The following is a 23,784-nucleotide window of genomic DNA, read 5'->3' on the forward strand; positions in this document are numbered from 1 at the left end:
TGGATGTGGGGGAGACATCCACATGCTGCAGGCCTATTTTGCTCCCGGTGGAATCTGCTGATGAAGGCTCCTCTGACCAAGAAGACATGAGTGACAGGGAGGAGGAGAGTGTGGCAGACAGCTCAGAAGGAGATCAATTATCTATCTCCTCCTTGGATTCGGAACAAGAGTTAATGATACAGCCACGCATGCGGAGAGCGATGCATAGGCAGCAACAACTGAGAGATTATTATCAAAGAAAATGAGGCCACCTGTGGTTGGCTGGGGCTGTGGTAACTAGTGAGGCTGCTATAAATAGCAGCCTGTGGGTTTGGCCATTGTGGAGGATTATCTGATCATTGTGTTTCGTGCCTGCTTTGCTGACTTTGACCTTTGTGTGCTGATTTTCCCCCACTTTGAAACTAAACCAGAGCAAAGTGTGTTTCACTTTGTGAAAGAAGAAGGACTGTGAATTGCCTCACAGCTGCAAGCTAAGTATCACAGAACTGATAAGGGACTTGTACAAATTACCAGTTTGTTTGGAGATGAGTGCTCTTTGCTATACAAAAAGAGTGCTTTGTTTATTTGCATTTTCGGTATAAAGAACATTGTTTTGAATTGTCAAACGTGTGTGTGTCTGAAATTGTTTCTGTGCATTTTCGGGAGGATTCTACCAGAGAGCTCGACAGAACAGTTATAGAGTGACATTCCAGTCTATCTGATCACTATAAGCAGACTGTTGTACTTTGTTAGGAAAGATGGACCGATTCTCGATTAGTCTTTCTGGAACGGTGGTGAAAAGCTTTGTTCTCTCTAGGTCTGTGCCTTCTCTGCTCCCATTGTATCAGCCAGAGAAGTTAATATGGGTCTGGAGGTGGGACAGACCTTGCCCTGTCTCCAGCCACCTGGCACTTCCTGAGCCTCAGGCCACTTTCTTCGGCTCGGCTGAGTCATAGACGGATTTGTAGAATTCCAAGAGGAGCCTTGCAGATGTCCTGGGCCTCTCGAGGGTTATGAAGTGTCCACATTTTTCCAGCCAATGCACTTGGGAATTTGGAATGGCAGCCGCCAGAACTGCTGCGCCCGAAGAATCAAATACCTACACAACAAAGAAACATTGCATTTCTCCTTTTCCTTGAAAGTCTCTTTAAAGTGCATACAAAGGACCGCCTGATTTGAAAGGCTACTAACGACTGAATCTGTTGGACTGTACAGTGGTACCTCTACTTAAGAATGCCTCTATTTAAGAACTTTTCTACATAACAACCAGGTGTTCAAGATTTTTTCCCCTCTACTTAAGAACCATTTTTCCAGGCTACCCGAGCCTGGAAAAATTTCCCAGGAAATTTGAGAGCAGCATGAAGACCGGCTAGTTTCCTGCCATTCCCCCTTTAATTCCGGCCATCCAGAGCTAATGAAGCATTTTCCTTTCTCTGGGTGCTTGGACAGGGAATAAACCTCTGCCAGCACCCAGAGAAAAGAAATGCTCCCTTCACTCTGGGCAGCCATGGAGTCACCACAGCGAAGGAAAGGCGCCGGCTACAAAGCGAGCGAGCGAGAGGAGGGGGGAGCCCTTAAGCATGAGAAGGAAGAGGCAGCAGGTAGCAGCAGCAGCAGCCAGTGTATGGGAGGCAGTGTACGGGAGGCAGCCTCGTGCCGGGTGTATGGGAGGCGCATGCTCCTCCTCGCCGCCTCAGAGTCCTTCCTTTTTTAAAAAGCTTTAAAGTTTTGGAGTTTTTTTATTCCCCTCACCTCACCTTCTTCTTTCGGCAGCGACTGTCCTCCTCCTCTTCTTCTTCTTCCTCCTCCTCCCACCCAAACTCCGAGCTTTTATTTCTTTCCTAATGGGTTTGCATGCATTATTTGCTTTTACATTGATTCCTATGGAAAAAATTGCTTCTTCTTACAAACCTTTCTACTTAAGAACCTGATCACAGAACGAATTAAGTTGTTAAGTAGAGGTACATATTGTGCATATTATTGTTTCTTCAGGAGAGAGTCATTAAACTTGATCTTCTCTTTTATTCAATCTTTTTGCTAGGTATCAGCAGTGATGGGCAGGAACTGGAACTGTGGTAGTGCAGTGTTGAGAATACAGTATTGCAGGCTAATTCTACTGACTGTCAGCAGTTCGATTCTCACTGGCTCAAGGTTGACTCAGCCTTCCATCCTTCCGAGATTGGTAAAATGAGGACCCCGATTGTTGGGGGCAATATTCTGACTCTGTAAACCGCTTAGAGAGGGCTGTAAAGCACTGTGAAGCGGTACATAAGCCTAAGTGCTATTGCTATCTAGTATGTCCTTATGAACCCAGGCAACAACTGAGTTGTATAATTTATGTCTCACTATATTTTAAATGGGAGAGACACTCTTTGATTCCTCTGTTGAGACATGTCCAGTATGGCTGAACCTCTGGCATAGCTTTTATCTTCTCAGAGCCCCCCAAAAATCCCACAATCATATCAAGATAGTATCTCACTGGAGGAGGAGGATGGTGAAAAATCATCTTATTTTAACTCTTTACCTTAGCCCAGGAGAGAACAAGAAAACAATTTCTCTCCCTCCCTCCCTCCCTCTCCCTCCCCACCTCTCTCACATACACAAGTTTACAATGATTTCCAAAATCATGAAATCAAATCTGTGGGGGGGGGGGGGGTTTCATTCAACCTGTAAATTCCCTTAAAAAAAGAATAAAAATTACCCTTCACCTGGACCCAGCCAATGAGGAGAACCCAGTCTCTGTGTCTGAATTTTGGGAAAGGGACATAAAAAGTACTGTACAGTGATCCCTCGATTAGTACGGTCTCGATTAGCGCGAAACGCTGCAACGCGGTTTTTCAAAAAATATTAATTAAAAAATAATTAATAATAAAATAATCAAAATAATAATCAGTCTTCTATGTTTCTATGTTTCTATAAGTCCGCGCTAGTTCTCTCTCTCTTTCTCTCCCTGTTGCCGGCGTGGTATATGAGAGAGAAAGAGAGAGGCAGAGGTCGGGCGCATTACCGGGAGGTGGAGGCGGCGTGGGGATGCTGGGTGCCGGGGACACCGAGGAGGGGGTGGACGTGGCCTCTCAGCTGCAGAGCCGAACAAGGGCGGAGGCAACGGCGGAGTCCGGCGCTGGGGCCATGCGGGGCCGCTCATCCAGGGGGGCGTGGACTGGCAAGTCGCCCTCCTTTCTCTTTCTTTCTCTCTCTTATACCACACCGGTAACAGGGAGAGAAAGAGAGAGAGCGGAGGGCACCTTGCCGGTCCACGCCCCCCTAGATGAGTGGCTCCGCATGGCCCCAGCGCCGCCCAGGCAAAGGGGAAACCCCAAGATCGCTTGCCGCTTGCCGTATTGCAGCGAAGGAGGCGAAGCAAGGCTCCAAGCTGCAATACGGCAAGCGGCAAGCGGCAAGCGATCTTGGGGTTTCCCCTTTGCCTGGGCGGCGGGAAGACCAAGGGAAGGTTCCTTCAGCCGCCCAACACCTGATCCGCTCCGCAGCGCGGCAGCAACGAGGAGCCGAAGATGGGGTTTCCCCTTTGCCTTTACCCCATCTTCGGCTCCTTGCTGCTTCCGCGCTGCGGAGCAGATCAGCTGTTGGGCGGCTGAAGGAACCTTCCCTTGGTCTTCCCCGCCGCCCACACGCAAACTCCACCATCTGCGCATGTGCGGCCATGAAAAAAAATGGCGCGCATGCGTAGATGGTGTTTTTTACTTCCGCACCACTATAACGCGGAAATCGATTAGCGCGGGAGGTCTTGGAACGTAACCCCCGCGCTAATCGAGAGATCACTGTACTTTAAGCCTAACAAGCTCCTTTGATACTTAAAAGCCCCGGTCTCCAAATACAGTGATACTTCATCTTACGAACCCCTCGTCATATGAACTTTTCGAGATACGAACCCAGGGTTTAAGATTTTTTTGCCTCTTCTTCTGAACTATTTTCACCTTACGAACCCAAGCTGCTGCCACCGGGATGCCCCGCCTCCAGACTTCCGTTGCCAGTCAAAGGCTCTCCTCACTGGGAAACCCCACCTCCAGACTTCTGTGTTTTTGCGATGCTGCGGTTTCACTGAGTCTCCCCTCGCTGGGAAACCCCACCTCCGGACTTCCATTGCCAGCGAAATGCCCGTTTTTGTGCTGCTGGAATTCCCCTGCTGGGATTCTCCTGCAGCATCGCAAAAACACGCAAGTCCAGAGGTGGGGTTTCCCATGGAGGGGAGCCTCAGGGGAATCCCAGCAGTGCAAAAACGGGCATCTCGGCTGGCAAAAGGGGTGAGTTTTGGGCTTGGACGCATTAATCGCTTTTCCATTGATTCCTATGGGGAACATTGTTTCGTCTTAGGAACTTTTCACCTTACGAACCTCGTCCCAGAACCAATTAAGTTCGCAAGACAAGGTATCACTGTAAATCCTTATCCAGCCCTCTTCTGGAGTGTGACCATCTGCAGGCCATGCAAAAGCCTCCCACTAATGAAAATGGTTTGCTTCTGCTACCTAAGAAGGCACATGTTTCCAGCCATTCCTTTATTGGTGGACATCACGTTCCAATGTAAAAAAAGGCAGGCAGCAAGCCTTGAATTCACGCCAAGTAAAATAATCTAGCAATACAACATTTTCCATTGTTGTTAGGGCTTCCTCAACTAATTGTAGTGCACAGTGTGCACAAAACCCCAGATAAATATACATCCCTACCTTGTCGTCTTTTCCCCAAATGATCTGGGTGGGAACTTTGATTTTCCTCATGTTCTCGTGAAGGCTGTACTTCGATTCACCACTGGTGAGGTCCAGAAAACCTTCCTCAATAAAAGAAAGAAGAATTGGTTTGGTTTCCCCTCCCCCACATTCTTAATGAGCAATGAAACTTGTCAGGGCTTTGCCTGTTTCTCGTCTTCAGGGTTTTTTTTAATAAATAAGGAGATGAGTAAATTTGATTATGGAACCTTTGGCTGGACAAGTAACTTGAACCTTTTGCTGTCCCATTTGGCTGATTAAATGCCAGTCCAGCAGCTTTTCCAACTTGCACCACTCTAACATAGCTGGACAACAACCTCTGGTCTCCACACTCAATGAGGATTGAATTGACTGGGAATTATGGGAGTTACCCAGGGGTGGGCTGCTGCCCAGATAGGGGGGAACGCAGTGGGATAGCAAAAATAGAGTTCCACCCCAGAGCACCCAATTTGCACTGAAAGTTGAAAGAAAATGCAGGGCATGCTGCATAAGCCATGCCCACAGTGTGGTAGTAAAACTTTTGGTAGCCCTTCACTGGGGTTACTGTTGTGGTTGGCTCTGGCCCAGCTCCTGCCCCAGGGAATGTGGAGGTGGATGCAGGGGAAACTTCAACATGTCATAGGCCTGTTTTATTGCCGACAGAGTCAGTTCAGAGTTTAGTTTCCTCGGACGAAGAAGAAGGTGGGAGTGACTTGGAAGAAGGGGGCTTGGCACACAGCCCAGGCAGTCAATCTCCATTATCTTCCATTGATTCGGATGAAGACGTCTTGGACCCACACAAGCGCAGAATTATGTGTAGAAGAGACCAAGTAAGGACATATTACTGGAAATAAGAGAGGCCACCTGTGTTTGGGGGGGGCTCCAGTAATTAGGCCTGCTGCTATAAATAGCAGCGTGTGGGTTTGGCCGTTGTGGAAGAGTATCTGATCGCAGTTCTTCAGGAATCGTGCCTTGACTTGTTTGTTGATTTTTCATGTCTTTGAAACCAATGCAGAGCAAAGTGTGTGTGTGTTTCACTTCGTGGAAGAAGAAGGGGTGTGAAGTTTCTTCATAGCTGCTAGCTAAGTACTTAAAGACTGATTAAGGGAAATTGTACAGACTACCTGGTTGTTTTGGGACGAGTGCTCTTTGCAATACAAAAAGAGTGCTCAGTTTATTTTGAATTTTGTGATAAAGAACATAGTTTTGAATTTTCAAACGTGTGTGTGTCTGAAATTTGTATCCTTGAATTTTCAGGAGGCTCCTACCAGAGAGCTTGGCAGAACAGTTACCATATTTTTCGGAGTATAAGATGCACCTTTTTATAATGCCACTCCCAAAAGAGGGTGAAAACTAGGGTGCATCTTATATACCGAATGTAGCCCCATCCCCTACCTTTTGGCCTCTGCCTTCCAGGATTTATCTTTCTTGCAGCCAACAAAAAGAGCCTGTTAAGTCAAGCTGACTCTCAGTTGAGTGAGGCTGCAAGCCTGCAACTATGTGAAAGCGAAACTAAACCTGCAAGGAGGCAAATTGCTGGGAGGTAGAGGCAGAATTTTATTTTCTTGTGCTAAGTGGCACGTGGAGCCATATCGGTGGGTATGTGAGCTCAGGTCCAACCAGCTGATTTTCAGGCCTTCTGGGCCTATTGGGAGTCGGGAAAGAGACTTTTTTCCAGCCTCCAGAGGAGGTGGGAAAGGCCTGTTTTTTGCTCTCCCCAAGCTCCAGAGCCTTTCTAAGAGCCTGTGGAGGACAAAAACAGTCTTTCCTCTGGAGGCTGGAAACATTCCATTTGCCGAATTCTGGTTGCACCGGAAGTCCCGTTTTTTTACTCTCAACTTGAAACAGGCAAGTTCTGGCCTCCGGAGGACCTTGGAGGGGAGAGGCTGTTTTCACTTCCCCAGGCTCCTAGAAAGGCTCTGAAGCCTGTGAAGAGCAAAAAAATGGCAGGGGCAGGGGAGGCATCCCCTCATACTCCCCCCTTTTGGCACACAAACACAAACCAAACAAGGTTCGTGTAGGGTCTCCTGCTTGAGCAGGGGTTGCAACAAGATGACTTCAAAGGTCCCTTCTAAATCTGTTATTTTGTTTTGTCAAATATAACATGCAAATGCAATCAACATGTGCTGAATGGGGATGCTGGGGTTGATTGTATTGGTGCTAAATGTAGGCTTGTCTTTTTGAAATGTGGTCTGACCCGTACATTGTCTTGTACTTACATTTTACAAAAACTGACTTGTGTGATGTCCGATTTTCAAGATATCCTTTTAAGAGCTAAAAGAGGAGAAATCAAAGTGCATGTCAGAAGTTATTAATTTTAATTTATTTTATTTATCAAAGTTATATGCTGCCCATATTCCCCCATAAGGCAACTCTGGAAAGCATACAGAAAAAGAAATATTGAATTATGTTTGAATGTAATTTGAAATTTCTTAAAAGTTTTTGAAAAGTGTGAGCAGCCAAACATAAAAATGTCCATTCCCAACTCTAAGGACACCAACCTGATAAAACAAATGTTACATTTTTCTAACGCAAGTTTACCCTTTCATATTTGAGTCATGATATGATATAAGTAACTAAAGAGTGATCCATGAGTCCTGTGTGGTATGAGGGCCACTCAGAAAGGAATACACCACTTTTTTTTCTCAGCCTACAGTAATGGTATGAATGCAAAACTTCAGATATAAATCATTTGAATTGTCAGGAGTGCGTGTGTAAATTTTGCATTTCTTCAGACAGATAGCATAGCTGCAGCAGTGTTTCGAAATGGCGTCTATACGTGATGTACATTACAAACCGGGTGTTGTCATTGAATTTCTCAATGCGGAGAAAGAAACTGTTGGGAACATTCACAAACATTTGTGTACAGTTTATGGAGAATCTGCAGTTGACAGAAGTACAGTTAGTCGCTGGGCACAGAGGGTGAGGCCATTAGAAGACAGTTCGGCAGAGCTCCAAGGCTTCGTGATCAGAACAAGGAGTGGTACCAACAGAGAATGGGACGGAGATTACGTGGAAAAATAGGCAGTGTAGAAGAAACATTATTCTTTCTTGTGTGTACGAATCCCAGCAACCAGTTATGTCCCACGGAGTTGGCCTTCTCCAGGTCCCGTCAACGAAACAATGTCGTCTGGCGGGACCCAGGGGAAGAGCCTTCTTTGTGGTGGCCCCGATCCTCTGGAATCTACTCCCCCCTGAGATCAGGACTGGCCCCACCATCCTTGCCTTTCGCAAACTCCTCAAAACTCACCTCTGTCGTCAGGCATGGGGAAATTGATTTCCCTGGGCCGTTTCCGCTTTATGTATGGTCTGTATGAGATGTATGATTGTTTTTATATTAAGGGTTTTAAATTGTTTTAAATGTTGGATTTGTATTGTTCTTGTTGTGAGCCGCTCCGAGTCCTTGGAGAGGGGCGGCATACAAATCTAATCAATCAATCAATAAATAATTGTTGAAGAAAAAAAAATTTGGCTCATTACTTTCTGAGCGACTCTCGTACATTTTGTCATTTGCTCCAGACGTGGGTTCCTCCAGTTTGGACTGGTTCGCTTGAACTGGTAGCAGCCCACTAGTGACATCATGGAACCAGATTGGTTGGTGCCAGTCTGTGGAGGCAATCATCTTTTTTTTTAAAAAAAATGGAATTTTTTTTGGTGGATTTTTTCCAAGTTTTTTCTTCTGCGCATGTGCAGAAGCTGAATTTCCGGCACTGCATATATCTCACCATCTTGTTTTCGAGGGGTGTGTGTGAATTTTTTCTGATTTTTTGCTACTGTGCATGGATGCGTGCAGCCACGCAACGCAGCCACGCAACACAGCCACACAACACAGCCACACAACACAGCCACGCAACGCAACGCAGCCACGCAACACAGCCACTTGTCATAGAATCCCAAAGGTCCTTTTTCAAAGGCAACTGGACTTTGTCTTTCCTTGAAAATATTTTGTTTCTCATCCACGAATCTTCTTCAGAAGTTCTGAAGAATTTTCTTGGATGAGAACCCAAAACATCTTTGAGGAAAAACAAAGTCCAGTTGCTTTTGAAAAAGCATTTTTGGCACAACTATAACTTGGATAGTTGAGAATCTCCATAGACACTTGTCGTAGTATGATGCCTTTTGTGGTTATTGTTGAAAATAAATTATTAGCCTTTAGCTGATAATAACCCACATTGACAACTGATCAAGTGCTGTGGAGAACATTTTGACCTATCCAGATTCCTAAGAGGTCAGTAAGGGGCAAGTACAAGTGCACTAGAGTGCCTTCTGTTCCCTGTCCTATTGCTCTCCTATATCTCCTATACCTTTCTTCTATTCCTATATCTCTTCTTCTATTCTTTCATTGATATGTTCTATTCCTATACCTTCTTTTCTATTCTTTCTTAGATGTATTTTACTATGAGTACCTCCTCTATAACCTTCATCATGTATTTTGCTATATATATGTGTGTGTGTGTGTCAAATGTTTTTAGCTGAAATTTTAAAATTAAGGGAGACTAGGATGGAACCATTTTTAAATTTTAAAATTTCAGCTAAAGACATTTGAGACATACAGAATATAGTTGTCGGCTATGAATAAATTAACTGCCTTGAAATGGTCCTGGGTTGGGCCTAGAGGCAAAAAGGAGCTGTGACGTTCCTTCAATATACCAGGGTGATCTGACATAAACACACACACACACACACACATATATACACCAACTAAAACCCTCATTGTGTATTGGACTAAATAAGTAAGTAAGTAAGTAAGTAAGTAAGTAAGTAAGTAAGTAAGTAAGTAAGTAAGTAAGTAAGTAAGTGTTGTGGTTCCGTCTGAGGCCCCTCCGGGAACGGCTGACCTTCTGTCGGTTTCCAGCTCAGAGGGAGAGGCTGAGGAACAGGAGGTGCAGACAGACGAGGAGGAGGAATCCCAGGCTGAAGAAGAGGGAGGACAGCCAGAGTCCCACCAGGGGGAGCTCTCCCCAGCAAGCAGCCTGGATTCCTTAGAGGAAAGTGCACAAGCCATAATTGATCTGCGACAACGAAGAGCTACTCAGAGACGGAATCAATTGGCTAAATACTTTCAGCATTAAAGTGACAACAGCTGGGTTTGGGTGTGGTGCTCTTGGGAAAGGCTAAAAGGCAGACCCACCCTTCCTGGCTTGTGGAGTTTTATCTTTGAGAGTCGTGGGATCTGACTGTGAACTTGGGCGTCTTGGAATCCTGGTTTGTGCCTTTGACTATTGAAACCTTGGGGGGGGGGGGGTGCCAGCAAGAAGCTTGCTGTGTTGTCTGGACATCAGGACCCTGCTGTACCGTATTATATCCTGTCTGTTGGGAAGAACAGGTTTTCCTCTGTGCTTATTTTTTCCAGTTATAAAATACTTTTGGCTTTTACCAGAGTGTCTGGCTGTTTTTTCCAGTTGGTGTTGAGGTCTGGGGGAACCCAGACAGAACAGTAAGTAAGTAAGTAAGTAAGTAAGTAAGTAAGTAAGTAAGTAAGTAAGTAAGTAAGTAAGTAAGTAAGTAAGTAAGTAAGTAAGTAAATAAATAAATAATAAATAAATAATAAATAAATAAATAAATAAATAAATTTTATAGCAATGGGATAAGCTACTTCATTCTTTCTTCTGCATCTTTAAATTTACTTACTTACTTACTTACTTACTTACTTACTTACTTACTTACTTACTTACTTACTTACTTACTTACTTACTTACTTACTTACTTACTTGGTCGGTCGGTCAGTTTGTTAGTCAGTTAGTTAGCTAGTTATTTCATGATGAGCAGTTCCAGGATAGCAATAGCAACAGCATTTAGACTTATATGCCATTTTACAGTGCTTTATAGTGCTCTATAAGTGGTTTAGAGTCAACATATTTCCCCCAACAATTTGGATCCGCATTGTACCCACCTCGGAAGGATGGAAGGCTGAGTCAACCTTGAGCCTGGTGAGAAATGAAATGCCAAATTGCAGGCAGCCAGCAGGGGGCAGACGTAGACTGCAGTATAGCACGATTGGGAATGAATGAACCTGCCTACACCTCTCTTTTCCAGTTTCAGTATTTTTAAAATGTTCTATTACCTTCTTGTTTGTGTGTTCTCTCTAGCTACCCCATTAAAATAAGAGGGTTAGGGAAGGAGAAAGAAGATGTTATCGGAAGAGACTGGGTAGTAACATAGCAATCCATGAAGGCTCAGATCTTTACCTGAATCTTTAAAAAAATGGGATGGTACAAGCACATCTTTATGAAGTTATCCATCTGCTCTTCTGTAACTGGGATAATAGCATTCTCCACAGATCCCTTAGAGAAAACCAGCTGACGTAACTGGGCAAAAAATTCACTGTCAGTTAAATACCTCACGCCTGTAAGTAAGGGAAATGCAAAATCTATAAAGCTAATACAACATATATGCTATTCCATTTCAACATTGCCATCCCATTTCAACAGGAATTGCAGACATAGATTTGTTTAAAGAAAGCATATACCATTTTTTCTCATAATAAGATTTAACAACAATAACAACAACAACAACAGAATTGGAAGGGACCTTGGAGGTCTTCTAATTAATCCAACCCCCCTGCTTAGGCAGGAAACCCTACACTGATGGTTATCCAATATATTTTTAAAAACTTCCGGCATTTACAACTTCTGGAGGCAAGCTGCTCCACTGATTAATTGTTCTAACTATCAGGAAATTTCTCCTTAGTTCTATGTTGCTTCTCTCCTTGTTTAGTTTCCACCCATTGCTTTTTGTTCTAACCTCAGGTGGTTTGGAGAATAGATTGACTCCTTCTTTGTGGCAACCCCTGAGATATTGGAACACCGCTATCATGTCTCCTCTGATCCTTTCATTCAACTAGCCAAGCCCAGTTCCTGCAACCGTTCTTCATATGTTTTAGCCTCTTAATCATCTTTGTTGCTCTTTTCTGCACTCTTTCTAGAGTCTCAACATCCCTTTTGACTTGTGGCAATAAAAACTGAATGCAATTTTAATTATTATTTTTCATATAATAATTATATTTATTATAATATATTATTATATATTATTACAGATATAAATGTATATTTTATTATTATTATTATTATTATTATTATTATTATTATTATTATTATTATGTCAATACAACACAGCAAACGAGATCACTATGCTGGATTTCGTATTTCATCACCAGTCGGGCACTTCCCAAGCACCTAGGACTGCGTGATGTAGCAGCGAATTATGTTTGCCGATCCCAGTAAAGCGGCCTTTTGCAATTGCATTGATTGCCAATCAGTTTCCGGTCACAATTCAAAGTGTTGGTTATGACCTATAAAGCCCTTCATGGCACCGGACCAGATTATCTCAGGGACCGTCTTCTGCCGCACGAATCCCAGCGACCGGGTCCCGTCGACTAAACAATGTCGTCTGGTGGGACCCAGGGGAAGAACCTTCTCTGTGGTGGCTCCGACCCTCTGGAACCAGCTCCCCCAGAGATTAGGATTGCCCCCACCCTCCTTGCCTTTCGGAAACTCCTTAAAACCCACCTCTGCCGTCAGGCATGGGGGAATTGAAACATCTCCCCTTGCCCATGTAGTTTCTGTGTATGATTCGAGTGTGTGCTTGTTTTTTATATATTGGGGTTTCTTTTTGATTTTTTAACCTAAAACTGTAATTTAGATTGCTAAATATTAGATTTGTTACTATGTATTGTTTTTTACCATTGTTGTGAGCCGCCCCGAGTCTACGGAGAGGGGCGGCATATAAATCCAATAAATCTAATCTAATCTAATCTAAATTATTATTATTATTATTATTATTATTATTATTATTATTATTATTATTATTATTATTATTAAATTATTATTAAATTATTATTATTAAATTATTATTATTATTATTATTATTATTATTATTACAATTATTATTATTTTATTATTATTATTATTATTATTATTATTATTATTATCATCATCATCATCATTCAAGTATTTGAATTATTATATTAACAGCTGGTACTAATGGAATAACTGGTGGGTAAAAGATTAGATATGAAAAATGGTGGTAACCCAAACATAAAGCTTAACAATCGTGGCAGGTAGACCTTATATGAAGAGTATTACTACCATCAAAACATCCAGTTGATCATCACTTAATAGAATAACAGTTGGCATGGGCTTTGGAGATCTTAAAGCAGGAGATCCTATGCCAGAGATGATGAACCTATGGCACACTTGTCACAGGTGGCCCGTGGAGCCATATCCAAGAACATGCAAGGTGTTGCCCTATGTCAGCTCCAGCACATATGTGGACGTTGGCCCACTGGTTTTCAGTTGCTTTTGCTCTCCCCACGCTTCAGGAAAGCCTTCTGAAGCCTGGGGATGGCGAAAAACAGCCCAACTTTTCTGGAGTGTTTAACCTGTGGACATTCTCGCTTGATGCTCCAACAATAGTCAGCCATCATATGTACATCCCATCTACCTTGATACCGTGACCAGTGTTCCCTCTAATTTTTTTTTGGGGGGGGGGCGGAAAAGTATAGTGTCTGAGCGGCAGTCCCTTCGGGACTGGGCGGCACAGAAATAACAAACAAACAAACAAACAAATAAATAAATAACCCACCCTGTTTTGCCCTAGAGAATTTCAAAATAAAATACTGTACTGTGTGTCTATAACAGTGAGCTCATAATAGGGCAACTCCATCAATATCAAAATGCCACTTAAATAGTTGAGCTAGTTTCAAACTAGATTTTGATTTTCTTTCTCTCTTCCTTACTCCCATTCTTTTTCTTTCTCTTTTCCTTCCTCTCTTTTTTCTATCTGTTTCTCTCTCTTCCTCTCTCTCTCTCTTTCCCTCTCACTCTTTCCCTCTCGGCTTCTGAGTAGGTTTGGAAAACTCTGAGTTGATGATGATTTTTAAGTGAGCGATTGCTCACTGCTCAGCTTAGATGGAACTATGACCGTGACTCCATGACCTTCACATCTTGGTGGAATCGCTCACCCTGCTCATCACTGACTTGCACCAAAATTTTCCAGGAGGTTAGCAAGATGGCTTTGTAAAAAATGCAATTTGATGCTCATGTTGCCTATTTAACTATATTATATATATAAGGTGTGTTGTGGTTAGCTCTGGCCCAGCTCCTGCCCCAAGGAATGTGGATGTGGGGGAGACATCCACATGCTGCAGGCCTGTTTTGCCCCCGGTGGAATCTGCTGATGAAGGCTCCTCTGACCAAGAAGACATGAGTGACAGGGAGTGTGGCAGACAGCTCAGAAGGAGATCAATTACCTAGCTCCTCCTTGGATTCGGAACAAGAATTAATGATACAGCCATGCATGCGGAGAGCGATGCATAGGCAACAACAACTGAGAGATTATTATCAAAGAAAAATGAGGCCACCTGCGGTTGGGTGGCGCTGTGGTAATTAGTGAGGCTGCTATAAATAGCAGCCTCTGGGTTTGGCCATTGTGGAGGGTTATCTGATCGTTGTGTTTCATGATTGCTTTGCTGATTTTGATCTTTGTGTCCTGATTTTTCCCCGCTTTGAAACTAAACCAGAGCAAAGTGTGTTTCACTTTGTGAAAGAAAAAGGACTGTGAATTACCTCACAGCTGCAAGCTAAGTATCACAGAACTGATAAGGGACTTGTACAAATTACCAATTTGTTTGGAGACAAGTGCTCTTTGCTATACAAAAAGAGTGCTCTGTTTATTTGCATTTTCGGTATAAAGAACATTGTTTTGAATTGTCAAATGTTTGTGTGTCTGAAATTGTATCTGTGCATTTTTTGGGAGGATTCTACCAGAGAGCTCGACAGAACAAGGTGTAGAGGAAAAAAATTGATGTGGGAGAAGAAAACTAACCACAATTTTGAAACCCGCATGCCTAATTAACTATTAAAAAGTTCAAAAATCAAACTCAACAGAAATTGTGTTACAAATTGTTCCCCAGTATTATAAGGCTCGTCAAACGTGGCAATTTTAAGACTTGTGTACCTTCAATTCCCAGAATTCCCCAGCCAGCATGAGCTATGGTTTGAGCCAAGCATTCTACCTTTTCCTTTACAGTTTACTGACTTGATGTAAATACTTACCAGCTGGGCAGAGGAGCGCTAAAGAGGAGACGTGGGCTGGATAGAGAGCAGCATACGCCCCAGCAACCATGCCTCCCATGGACATGCCAACCAGGTGGAAAGGCTTGTGGTCCAGGCCAGCACACTGGACAAACTGAAACAAACATTGGGAACAAAGAGACTGTGTCTGTGTGTTTCAAGAGGTGCTTACTGGTGCTTACCCATTCTTTCTGAAACTACAGTAATTCCATTTTTTTTTGGTTTTGGCTTTCCACAATGTTCCTACGTAGCTTCTGCTCTGGCAATCTCACACTACTTACCAGAGCTTACAAAACTTTCACCAGACCCATCCTCGAATACAGCTCATCTGTTTGGAACCCATACCGCATCTCAGACATTAACACCCTTGAAAATGTCCAAAGGTACTTCACCAGAAAAGTTCACTCCTTCATTCCTCCACTCAAAACAGAATACCCTACGAGACTAGACTTTCAATCCTGGGCCTAGAAAGTTTAGAACTAAGACGCCTTAAACAAGATCTAAGTATTGCCCACAAGATCATATGCTGCAACGTCCTGCCTGTTGGCAACTACTTCAGCTTCAACCACAACAACACAAGAGCACACAACAGATTTAAACTTAATATTAACCGCTCCAAACTTGACTGTAAAAAATATGACTTCAGTAACTGAGTTGTCGAAGCGTGGAACTCATTACCGGACTCCATGGTGTCATCCCCAAACCCCTAACACTTTACCATTAGATTATCTACAGTTGACCTATCCAGATTCCTAAGAGGGCAAGTACAAGTGCACTAGAGTGCCTTCCGTCCCCTGTCCTATTGCTCTCCTATATCTCCTATACCTTTCTTCTATTTCTATTCTTTCATTGATATGTTCTATTCCTATATCTTCTTTTCTAGTCTTTCTTAGATATATTTTACCATGAGTATCTCCTCTATAACCTTCATCATGTATTTTACTATGTGTATATATACCCACTAAAACTCTCATTGTGTATTGGACAAAATAAATAAATAAATAAAATAAATAAAATAAACATCTAACCCATTGATGATGAACCTTTTCTTCCTTGGGTTCCGAAAGAGCATGTGTGCGCACTCTTGTGCATCCACGAACGCCCACACCCATAATTCAATGCTTGAGGAGGATGAAAATAGTTTCCCCCACCCTCCCAGAGGCCCTCTAGAAGCTGGAAATAGCCTGTTTCTCAACTTCTGGTGGGCCCAGTAGGCTCGTGTTGTGCCCTCCGCAGGCTGCAGAGGCTTCCCTGGAGCCAGGGGAGGGTAAAAACACCCTCTCCCATCCCCCTCAGAGGCTCTCTGGAAGTCAAAAACGTCTCCCCCCGAACCTCTGTGCAAGTCAAAAATCAGCTGGCCAGCACACACATGCACACTGGAGCTGAGCTCGGGCAAAGACCTGCGTGCCAGCAGATATGGCTCCGCGTGCCACCTGTGGCACCTGGGCCATACGATCGCCATCACTGATCTAACCAATAGTGCTCCATTTTGGAAAGGAAGCAGGATTTGATATTAGAAATATCTGACTGAAATGGAAGTAGGAGTGAAAACATTAAAACAAAAACTTATAAAAGCAGGCAATGGTAAAATATTTTCCTTTATCTCCAAGAAATCAAATAGAGATGTCCATGAAGTCACCAGAAGTCATGCTTGATTGAGAGTCTACATTTTTAATACAAAGAATAGACGGCTTTATATATTTTTCATTGCACGGTAAAATCTCTTCTTGGTTTATATCTAATGCCTCATCCCATCTCACTTTCCCCATTTGTTGTCACTCACCAGCCTTCAAAGAACAATGATTGCATCACAGTTCAAGAGATACCCTACCTGGTGTATCCTTTTAGCCTGTGCAACTGCTGTGTAACTTTCTCCAAGCAAGCGAGTGGTTCCCCCATGACCTGGCAGGTCAAGGCAGACCAAGTGGAGATCCTTAGGAAAGACCTGTGGAGAAATGGTTCTGCATGTGAATCCAAGGAATGAAAATTAAAATAGCTGGCTGTTCACTGCCAAGACTAGAGAAGAAACGCTGTTCTTAGTCCTGGATTCAGATCCAGTTCTCTTTTGCCCACTCTTCCCCACACATCCAACACCATATTTTCCTCTTCTTCCACTGATACAACCAAATGATGCATTTTGGAAAACAAAGCATGTTTACACCTCACTGATTTATTCCAGAAGATGATTCTCTCTCCCCCTCACTCCCCACATCTCCTCTCAGCTATCATCTAGCTGTCAACTCTCTCTCATCTCTCTTTCTCTCGCTGTCTAGCTATCTATCATATCTCTTTCGCATCTCTCGTGGCTTATGCAGGATGCCCTGCATTTTATTTCAACACCTTTCAGTGCAAATTGGGTGGAGCTCCATTTTTGCTACCCCACTGCGTTCCCTCCAGTCCGGGCAGCAGCCTACCCCTGCATCGATCCATCCATCCATACATCTACCATCTTTCTCTCATCTCTCATCTAGCTATCTCTATCTATCTGTCTGTCTGTCTGTCTGTCTGTCTGTCTGTCTGTCTGTCTGTCTGTCTGTCTATCTATCTATCTATCTATCTATCTATCTATCTATCTATCTATCTATCTATCTATCTATCTATCTGTGAGCCGCCCCGAGTCTGTGGAGAAGGGCGGCATACAAATCCGATTAAATAAATAAATAAATAAATAAATAAATAAATAAATAAATAAATAAATAAATAAATAAATAAATAAATAAATAAATATCTATCTATCTATCTATCTATCTATCTATCTATCTATCTATCTATCTGAAGATGACGAGTGGGACCTCGTCGAAACTTCACCAGAAATTTCCAAATCCTACACGGGAAGAAACCCGAATATGCCAAGACCGTCATACCTGTACCCGTGAAAATCTACGAAAACATATACTGTATATATATATATATGTGTGTGTGTGTGTGTGTGTGTGTGTGTGTGTGTGTGTGTGTGTGTTTTATGTCGGATCACCCTGGTATATTGAAGGAACGTCACAGCTCCTTTTTGCCTCTAGGCCCAACCCAGGGCCATTTCAAGGCAGTTAATTTATTCATAGCCGACAACTATATTCTGTATGTATCACATGTTTTTTGCTGAAATTTTAAAATTAAGGGAGACTAGGATGGCACCATTTCGGCCTTGTTCTGGCCTCATCAGCTAGCCACACCCTTACTGGGATTTGATCCGGCAGCTTCTGCCTTGTAAGGCAGAGAATTAACATCTGAGCTACCAGACCTGATCCCTTCAGCTCTGTACCAGGGAGGGGCTATATGTTTTTCATGTCGGATCACCCTGGTATATTGAAGGAACGTCAATATATACCCACTAAAACCCTCATTGTGTATTGGAATAAATAAACAAACAAACAAACAAACAAACAAACAAATCCAGCAACAAAGCAAGAAATAAGTCTGTTTGGTGCCAGCTGCTAATTTGAGTCCAAAACAGAAACCAAAATACACAGCTATTTTCTTTGATCATACAGCTCTCCATTAAATGACTCACTCTGAGTTGGAAGAAAAGCTTCCTCCCTGACATCTAGTATCCAAGATCAGACCAGCATCACCCAAGCTAGAGTAGAAGGAAGACCTACTTGGAGAGTATTTAACCACATGTCTTTGTTGAGTGAGAATCCATGAAGCATCAGCACAGATGGTTGGGATCCTGGTTCTCCTCGGGTGAAATAGCTGAATTGGTATCCCGCATTATTGAGGTATTTCACCTTCACACCCATTTTCAGACGCTTAGTCCTGAAAATAGGGAGAACAAAATGGGAGACTGATGAGGATTTTATGAAGAAGACATATTGTGCAATGACTTCCATCCCGAGTTCCAAGAGGCTGTGAAAGGTGCTGTAGCTTCTAGAATGGTTGTTACATTGTGGATGAGGACTGTGGGGAGATGGCAATGACGAGACCAACAAGGCAATCCAAAATAAACAAGAGCAGTGGCCAGTGAGGAAGCTATTAGTATAAGGGATGTCAAACTCAAGGCCTGTAGGCCGTATCCAGGGGTGGGCTACTGTCCAGACCGGGGGGGGGGACGCAGCGGGGTAACAAAAATGGAGCTCCACCCCAGAGCACCCAATTTGCACTGAAAGATGTTGAAAGAAAATGCACAGTGTCCTGAATAATAATAATAATAATAATAATAATAATAATAATAATAATAATAATAATAATTTATTAGATTTGTATGCCGCCCCTCTCCGAAGACTCGGGGCGGCTCACAACAGTAATAAAAACAGTATAACAATGGAACAAATCTAATAATAAAAATTATATAAAAAACCACAACTGTTAAAAACCATACAACACATACATACCAAACATAAAATATAAGAAAGCCTGCGGGAGATGTCTTAGTTCCCCCATGCCTGGCGATAGGTGGGTCTTGAGTAACTTGCGAAAGACAAGGAGGGTGGAGACTGTTCTAATCTCCCGGGGGAGTTGATTCCAGAGGGCTGGGGCCGCCACAGAGAAGGCTCTTCCCCTGGGGCCCGCCAAATGACATTGTTTGGTTGACGGGACCCGGAGGAGGCCAACTCTGTGGGACCTTATCGGCCGCTGGGATTCGTGCGGTAGAAGGCAGTTCCGGAGGTATTCTGGTCCCAATGCCATGAAGGGCTTTAAAGGTCATAACCAACCATAAGCCACGCCCACAGTGTGGTAGTAAACATTTTGGTAGCCCTTCACTGGCTGTATCTGGCCTGCATGGTGCTTAGATCTGGCCTGCGGGGAGAGCAAAGGAAAGAGCAAAGGAGTGGCCCGCAGTGCCTTTGTCAGTGAAAATGAGACTGGATGGGCTGCACAGCCTTCCCCCAGCTCCATATTCACTAGCAGAGGCCTATCAAAACAAACTAAAAACGAAACAAAAGGAGAAATGTTTACAAGAAAGGGAATGTTTACAAGAAGGGACAGGAAAGGAGAAAGGGAAAGAGGATTGACAAAAAAAAAAGGTGAGAAGGTGGGAAGAAAGTAAGGAAGGAAAAATAAGGAAGGATCGGAAGAAAGAGGAGAATGAAGAGGGAAGATAAAAGAAGAAAAAGAAGGCAGGAAAAAGATTATAATGAGAAAGAGCGTCTCCTGCCTTAGCACTTGGCCACCACAGGTGCCCCTGACACGAGTCCTGTGTCACACCCACCCTGCACATGCCCCCCCAGCAATGCCCCCCTGCCCTCTAAGGTCAAACACAACCCTGATGTGGCCCTCAATGAAATCGTGTTTGACATCCCAGGTGTAAGAAAATAAGGCAAATGACCCCAGGGAACGTGCTTTTTTTGCCGCAGGGAGCAGAGTTTTTTTGCACCAAACTATAGCACACAGTACAGAGCAGGAGTGCAGATAACAAACCCTTAAGAGACTCCATGGAAAAATATTTAACGGGGATAAAAAGAAAGGAGGAAGAGACGGAGATAATAAGACAAACATAAGTCTCTGAAAGCAAAGACGAGGAAATATGATGAAGCGTATGTAGCACTTGGCTTCACTGTGACTATGGTGGGAGACGAGGAAAGACCGGTATATTTACTGTGTTTAAAAATGTTGGCAGCGGACAGCATGAAACCAAATAAATTAAGGCATCACTTAAACACATTTCACCCTTATCATGCTGCTAAGACGCTTGAGATTTTCAGCAAAAATGTGCCAAATATTGCAAATACAGTAGAGTCTCAGTTATCCGTCCTTCGGATATCCGACACTCTGGATTATCTGACATCGTGGCTGCTTGGGGGCCTGGCTGTAGGCATTTCTGAGCCCCCCCCAGACACGCCCCCAAACATGACAGCCATGACGGGGAAGCAAGCTGGGAGGAGGGAACCAAGTGAGCGAGCGAGAGAAAGCTGAGGAGGGAAGTGAGCTAGAGAGGGGGAGAGAGAGATAGACAGGGGCAGGAACAGAAGCGGGTGAGCAAGAGAGAGAGACAGCCAAGGAGGGAAGCGAGCTAGAGAGAGAGAGAGAGAGATCCAAGGAGGGAAGCAAGCTAGAGAAAGAGACAGCTGAGGAGGGAAGCAAGCTAGAGAGAGAGAGAGAGATGAGGAGGAGGGAAGCCAGCTAGAGAGAGAGACAACTGAGGAGGGAAGCAAGCTAGAGAGAAAGAGAGAGACGAGGAGGGAAGCGAGCTAGAGAGATGGAGAGATGAGGAGGGAAGTGAGCTAGAGAGAGAGAGAGGAGGAAAGTGAGCTAGAAAGAGAGAGACGAAGAGGGAAGCGAGCTAGGGAGAGAGAGAGACGAAGCGAGCTAGAGAGAGAGAGACGAGGAGGGAAGCAAGCTAGAGAGAGAGAGAGAGAGAGACAGCCAAGGAGGGAAGTGAGCTAGAGAAAGAGACAGCTGAGGAGGGAAGCGAGCTAGAGAGAGAGAGAGACGAGGAGGGAAGCGATCTAGAGAGAGAGAGAGACGAGGAGGGAAGTGAGCTAGAGAGAGAGAGAGACAAGGAGGGAAGCGAGCTAGGGAGAGAGAGAGACAAGGAGGGAAGCGAGCTAGAGAGAGAGAGACGAGGAGGGAAGCGAGCTAGAGAGAGAGAGAGAGAGACAGCCAAGGAGGGAAGTGAGCTAGAGAAAGAGACAGCTGAGGAGGGAAGCAAGCTAGAGAGAGAGAGAGAGACAAGGAGGGAAGCGAGCTAGAGAGTGAGAGAGACGAGGAGGGAAGCAAGCTAGAGAGAGAGAGAGACGAGGAGGGAAGCGAGCTAGAGAGAGAGAGAGAGAGAGGAGGAGGGAAGCGAGTGAGCGAGTGAGAGAGCCGGGGATGGAAGCATTACAGTAGAGTCTGGATTATCCGACATTTTGGCTATCCGACTATCAGCCCACCCGTTTATGTCAGATAACTGAGACTCTACTGTAATCGTTCTGGTGGAGAGTTGGGGGCATGCAAAATGTTTACATCCTCCTGGGGAGTGGGGTGTAACAGAAAATAATTGAGAAGCACTGACTTAAATGATGGGGCCAAAAACAAGTGTTTATCAGCATTTGACTAAGCACATCTGATATTTTTTTTTAAAAAAACCACCTTTCTTCTGGTATTTGAATATATATTTTCTCTTTCTCATATATTTCACAAGAAATACACTTACCAGATCATGATCCTGAATAATAGTGAAGGTAACACACTGAACTTTGAGATGAAGAAAGATAAGAGAGCCATAACCATGTGCAGAATTGTCCTGAGCATATTGTGATCCATGCTTGCCAATTAAGGAACCTTTCCTGCGGCATAAAATCAAAGGGTAATACTGTATAATCTTAATAAAAAATACCATTAAATTATGTGTGGCCTCATAATTTTAATAGAACTGGTTAGTTAATGACTTGGGTAAATAACAAATTTCCTCACTATTCTGCTTAACGATGGCATGATGGCCATAATTTGGATGCCTTCATCGATAATTGTGGAAATTCATGAACAATTAGCAGGTAATCATGATGGTGAAATGCTATCTTTAAGACAGAAGCAATATGTTTGTCCCTAGGTGTTGATTGCAGAGGACCAGGAGTAGAAGGATTCAATTGATTATGGGTTGAGAGAAGGAACAGTGATTATTATGATTTAAGAGAAAAAGTATTTTCTGTATTTTATCTTAGGATGGATATATGTTTATCCCAGGCATGTTTAAATTCAGTTACTGTGGATTTATCTACCATGTCTGCTGGAAGTTTGTTCCAAGGATCTACTACTCTTTCAGTAAAATAATATTTTCTCATGTTGCTTTTGATCTTTCCCCCAACTAACTTCAGATTGTGTCCCTTTGTTCTTGTGTTCACTTTCCTATTAAAAACACTTCCCTCCTGGACCTTATTTAACCCTTTAATATATTTAAATGTTTCGTCATGTCCCCCCTTTCCCTTCTGTCCTCCAGACTATACAGATTGAGTTCATTAAGTCTTTCCTGATACGTTTTATGCTTAAGACCTTCCACCATTCTTGTAGCCCGTCTTGGACCCGTTCAATTTTGTCAATATCTTAGCTTTGGGTTTGAACCAGCAGTGAAATCCATCAGGTTCTGGACAACCAGTAGCAGAAATTTTGAGTAGTTCGGAGAACTGGCTAATACCACCTCTGTCTGGTCCCAGAGTGAGTTAAGAATGCAGATTTTGTAATATCCTTCCCCCAGGAGTGGGGTGGGAATGGAGATGTTGCAGTATACTTCCCCTGCTGCATCCACCAAGCCACGCCCACCAAGCCACACCACGCCCACCAAGCCATGCCTACAGAACCGGTAGCAAAAAAAAAAATGGATTTCACCACTGGTTTGAACTACTAAAGCCCCTTTGAGTAACAGGAATTGCTTCTTTGCAAAGAGACTTGTGAAATTTGCAATCACAAAACATACACCTTGGGTAGCTTTGGGGGGATGGAGGAAACAAAATATAGGTATGGAAAATAGGATTGTTAAAAACTTCTCTGGCAACAGAATTTACGGATTATTTAAAATTCTAGGGACACTGTACCTTCTAATAAAGGCTTCTGGAAACAAGATGGATATCCGGTTAGATTTGAAACAGAATGTTGAATTAGATAGGCCTCCAGACAGATTCCATATGGTTATTTTTATGCTCTTATGACCAGAAGATTCATCATTTTCAAGTTACTTGAACAGAAATTAATTATGCATGATGTTAATTTTGAGAATATCGAAAGGAGGAAAGCAATAATATTCTCAAATGATGCCCTATCGCCACTGTGGTATTCTCTCTCTCTCTCTCTCTCTCTCCCTCTCTCTCTCTCCCCCTCCCACCCTCATTCACTCACTCATGTGGGTGCTATGTATATAGTGGGAAACTGATAGATTCTCTGTTTATTTAACTTTAGTAATAAAATTACATTTTTTTAACTCTCTTGCCCCACACATGTAATTTAATATAATGATAGTAAACATTTTAAGCTATTTAAAATTATGTAATTGTGTAATAAAAGCTGACTAGATAGCAATCACCCAGATGTTTGCATGGAAATTTCAATAGCTACTTCTGTTCAGTTTTCTCAAAAGACACCTTACAAAATATTACTATAGAGGGATATAGCATTGCTTCCAG

The 23,784-nt window shown here is 43.3% G+C and overlaps 1 protein-coding gene across 1 annotated transcript; it reads right to left on the reverse strand.

Annotated features, from left to right (window-relative positions):
- Positions 1-372: 372 nt before the first annotated feature.
- LOC139158411 (monoacylglycerol lipase ABHD6-like) lies at positions 373-21,934 on the reverse strand. The gene is made up of 8 exons (XM_070735719.1): positions 21,825-21,934; positions 18,349-18,505; positions 16,584-16,697; positions 14,735-14,867; positions 10,868-11,025; positions 6,899-6,953; positions 4,662-4,762; positions 373-1,078 (listed from the first exon to the last, which is right to left on the reverse strand). Exons 1-8 carry the CDS (start codon positions 21,932-21,934, stop codon positions 902-904), a joined length of 1,005 nt encoding a protein of 334 aa, XP_070591820.1. The 3' UTR covers positions 373-901.
- Positions 21,935-23,784: the final 1,850 nt, after the last annotated feature.

The sequence above is a fragment of the Erythrolamprus reginae genome, chromosome 2 (assembly GCF_031021105.1).
Source record: "Erythrolamprus reginae isolate rEryReg1 chromosome 2, rEryReg1.hap1, whole genome shotgun sequence".
Taxonomy (NCBI): Eukaryota; Metazoa; Chordata; class Lepidosauria; order Squamata; family Dipsadidae; genus Erythrolamprus; species Erythrolamprus reginae.

Excerpts from the sequence above, each read along its gene's own strand:
- LOC139158411 (XM_070735719.1), bottom strand. The coding sequence starts at position 21,934 with ATGGATCACAATATGCTCAGGACAATTCTGCACATGGTTATGGCTCTC. Across the intron at positions 18,506-21,824 it reads TTATTCAGGATCATGATCTG|GACTAAGCGTCTGAAAATGG; the intron begins GTAAGTGTATTT and ends CCCTATTTTCAG. Across the intron at positions 16,698-18,348 it reads TGTGGTTAAATACTCTCCAA|GTCTTTCCTAAGGATCTCCA; the intron begins GTAGGTCTTCCT and ends ATTTCTCCACAG.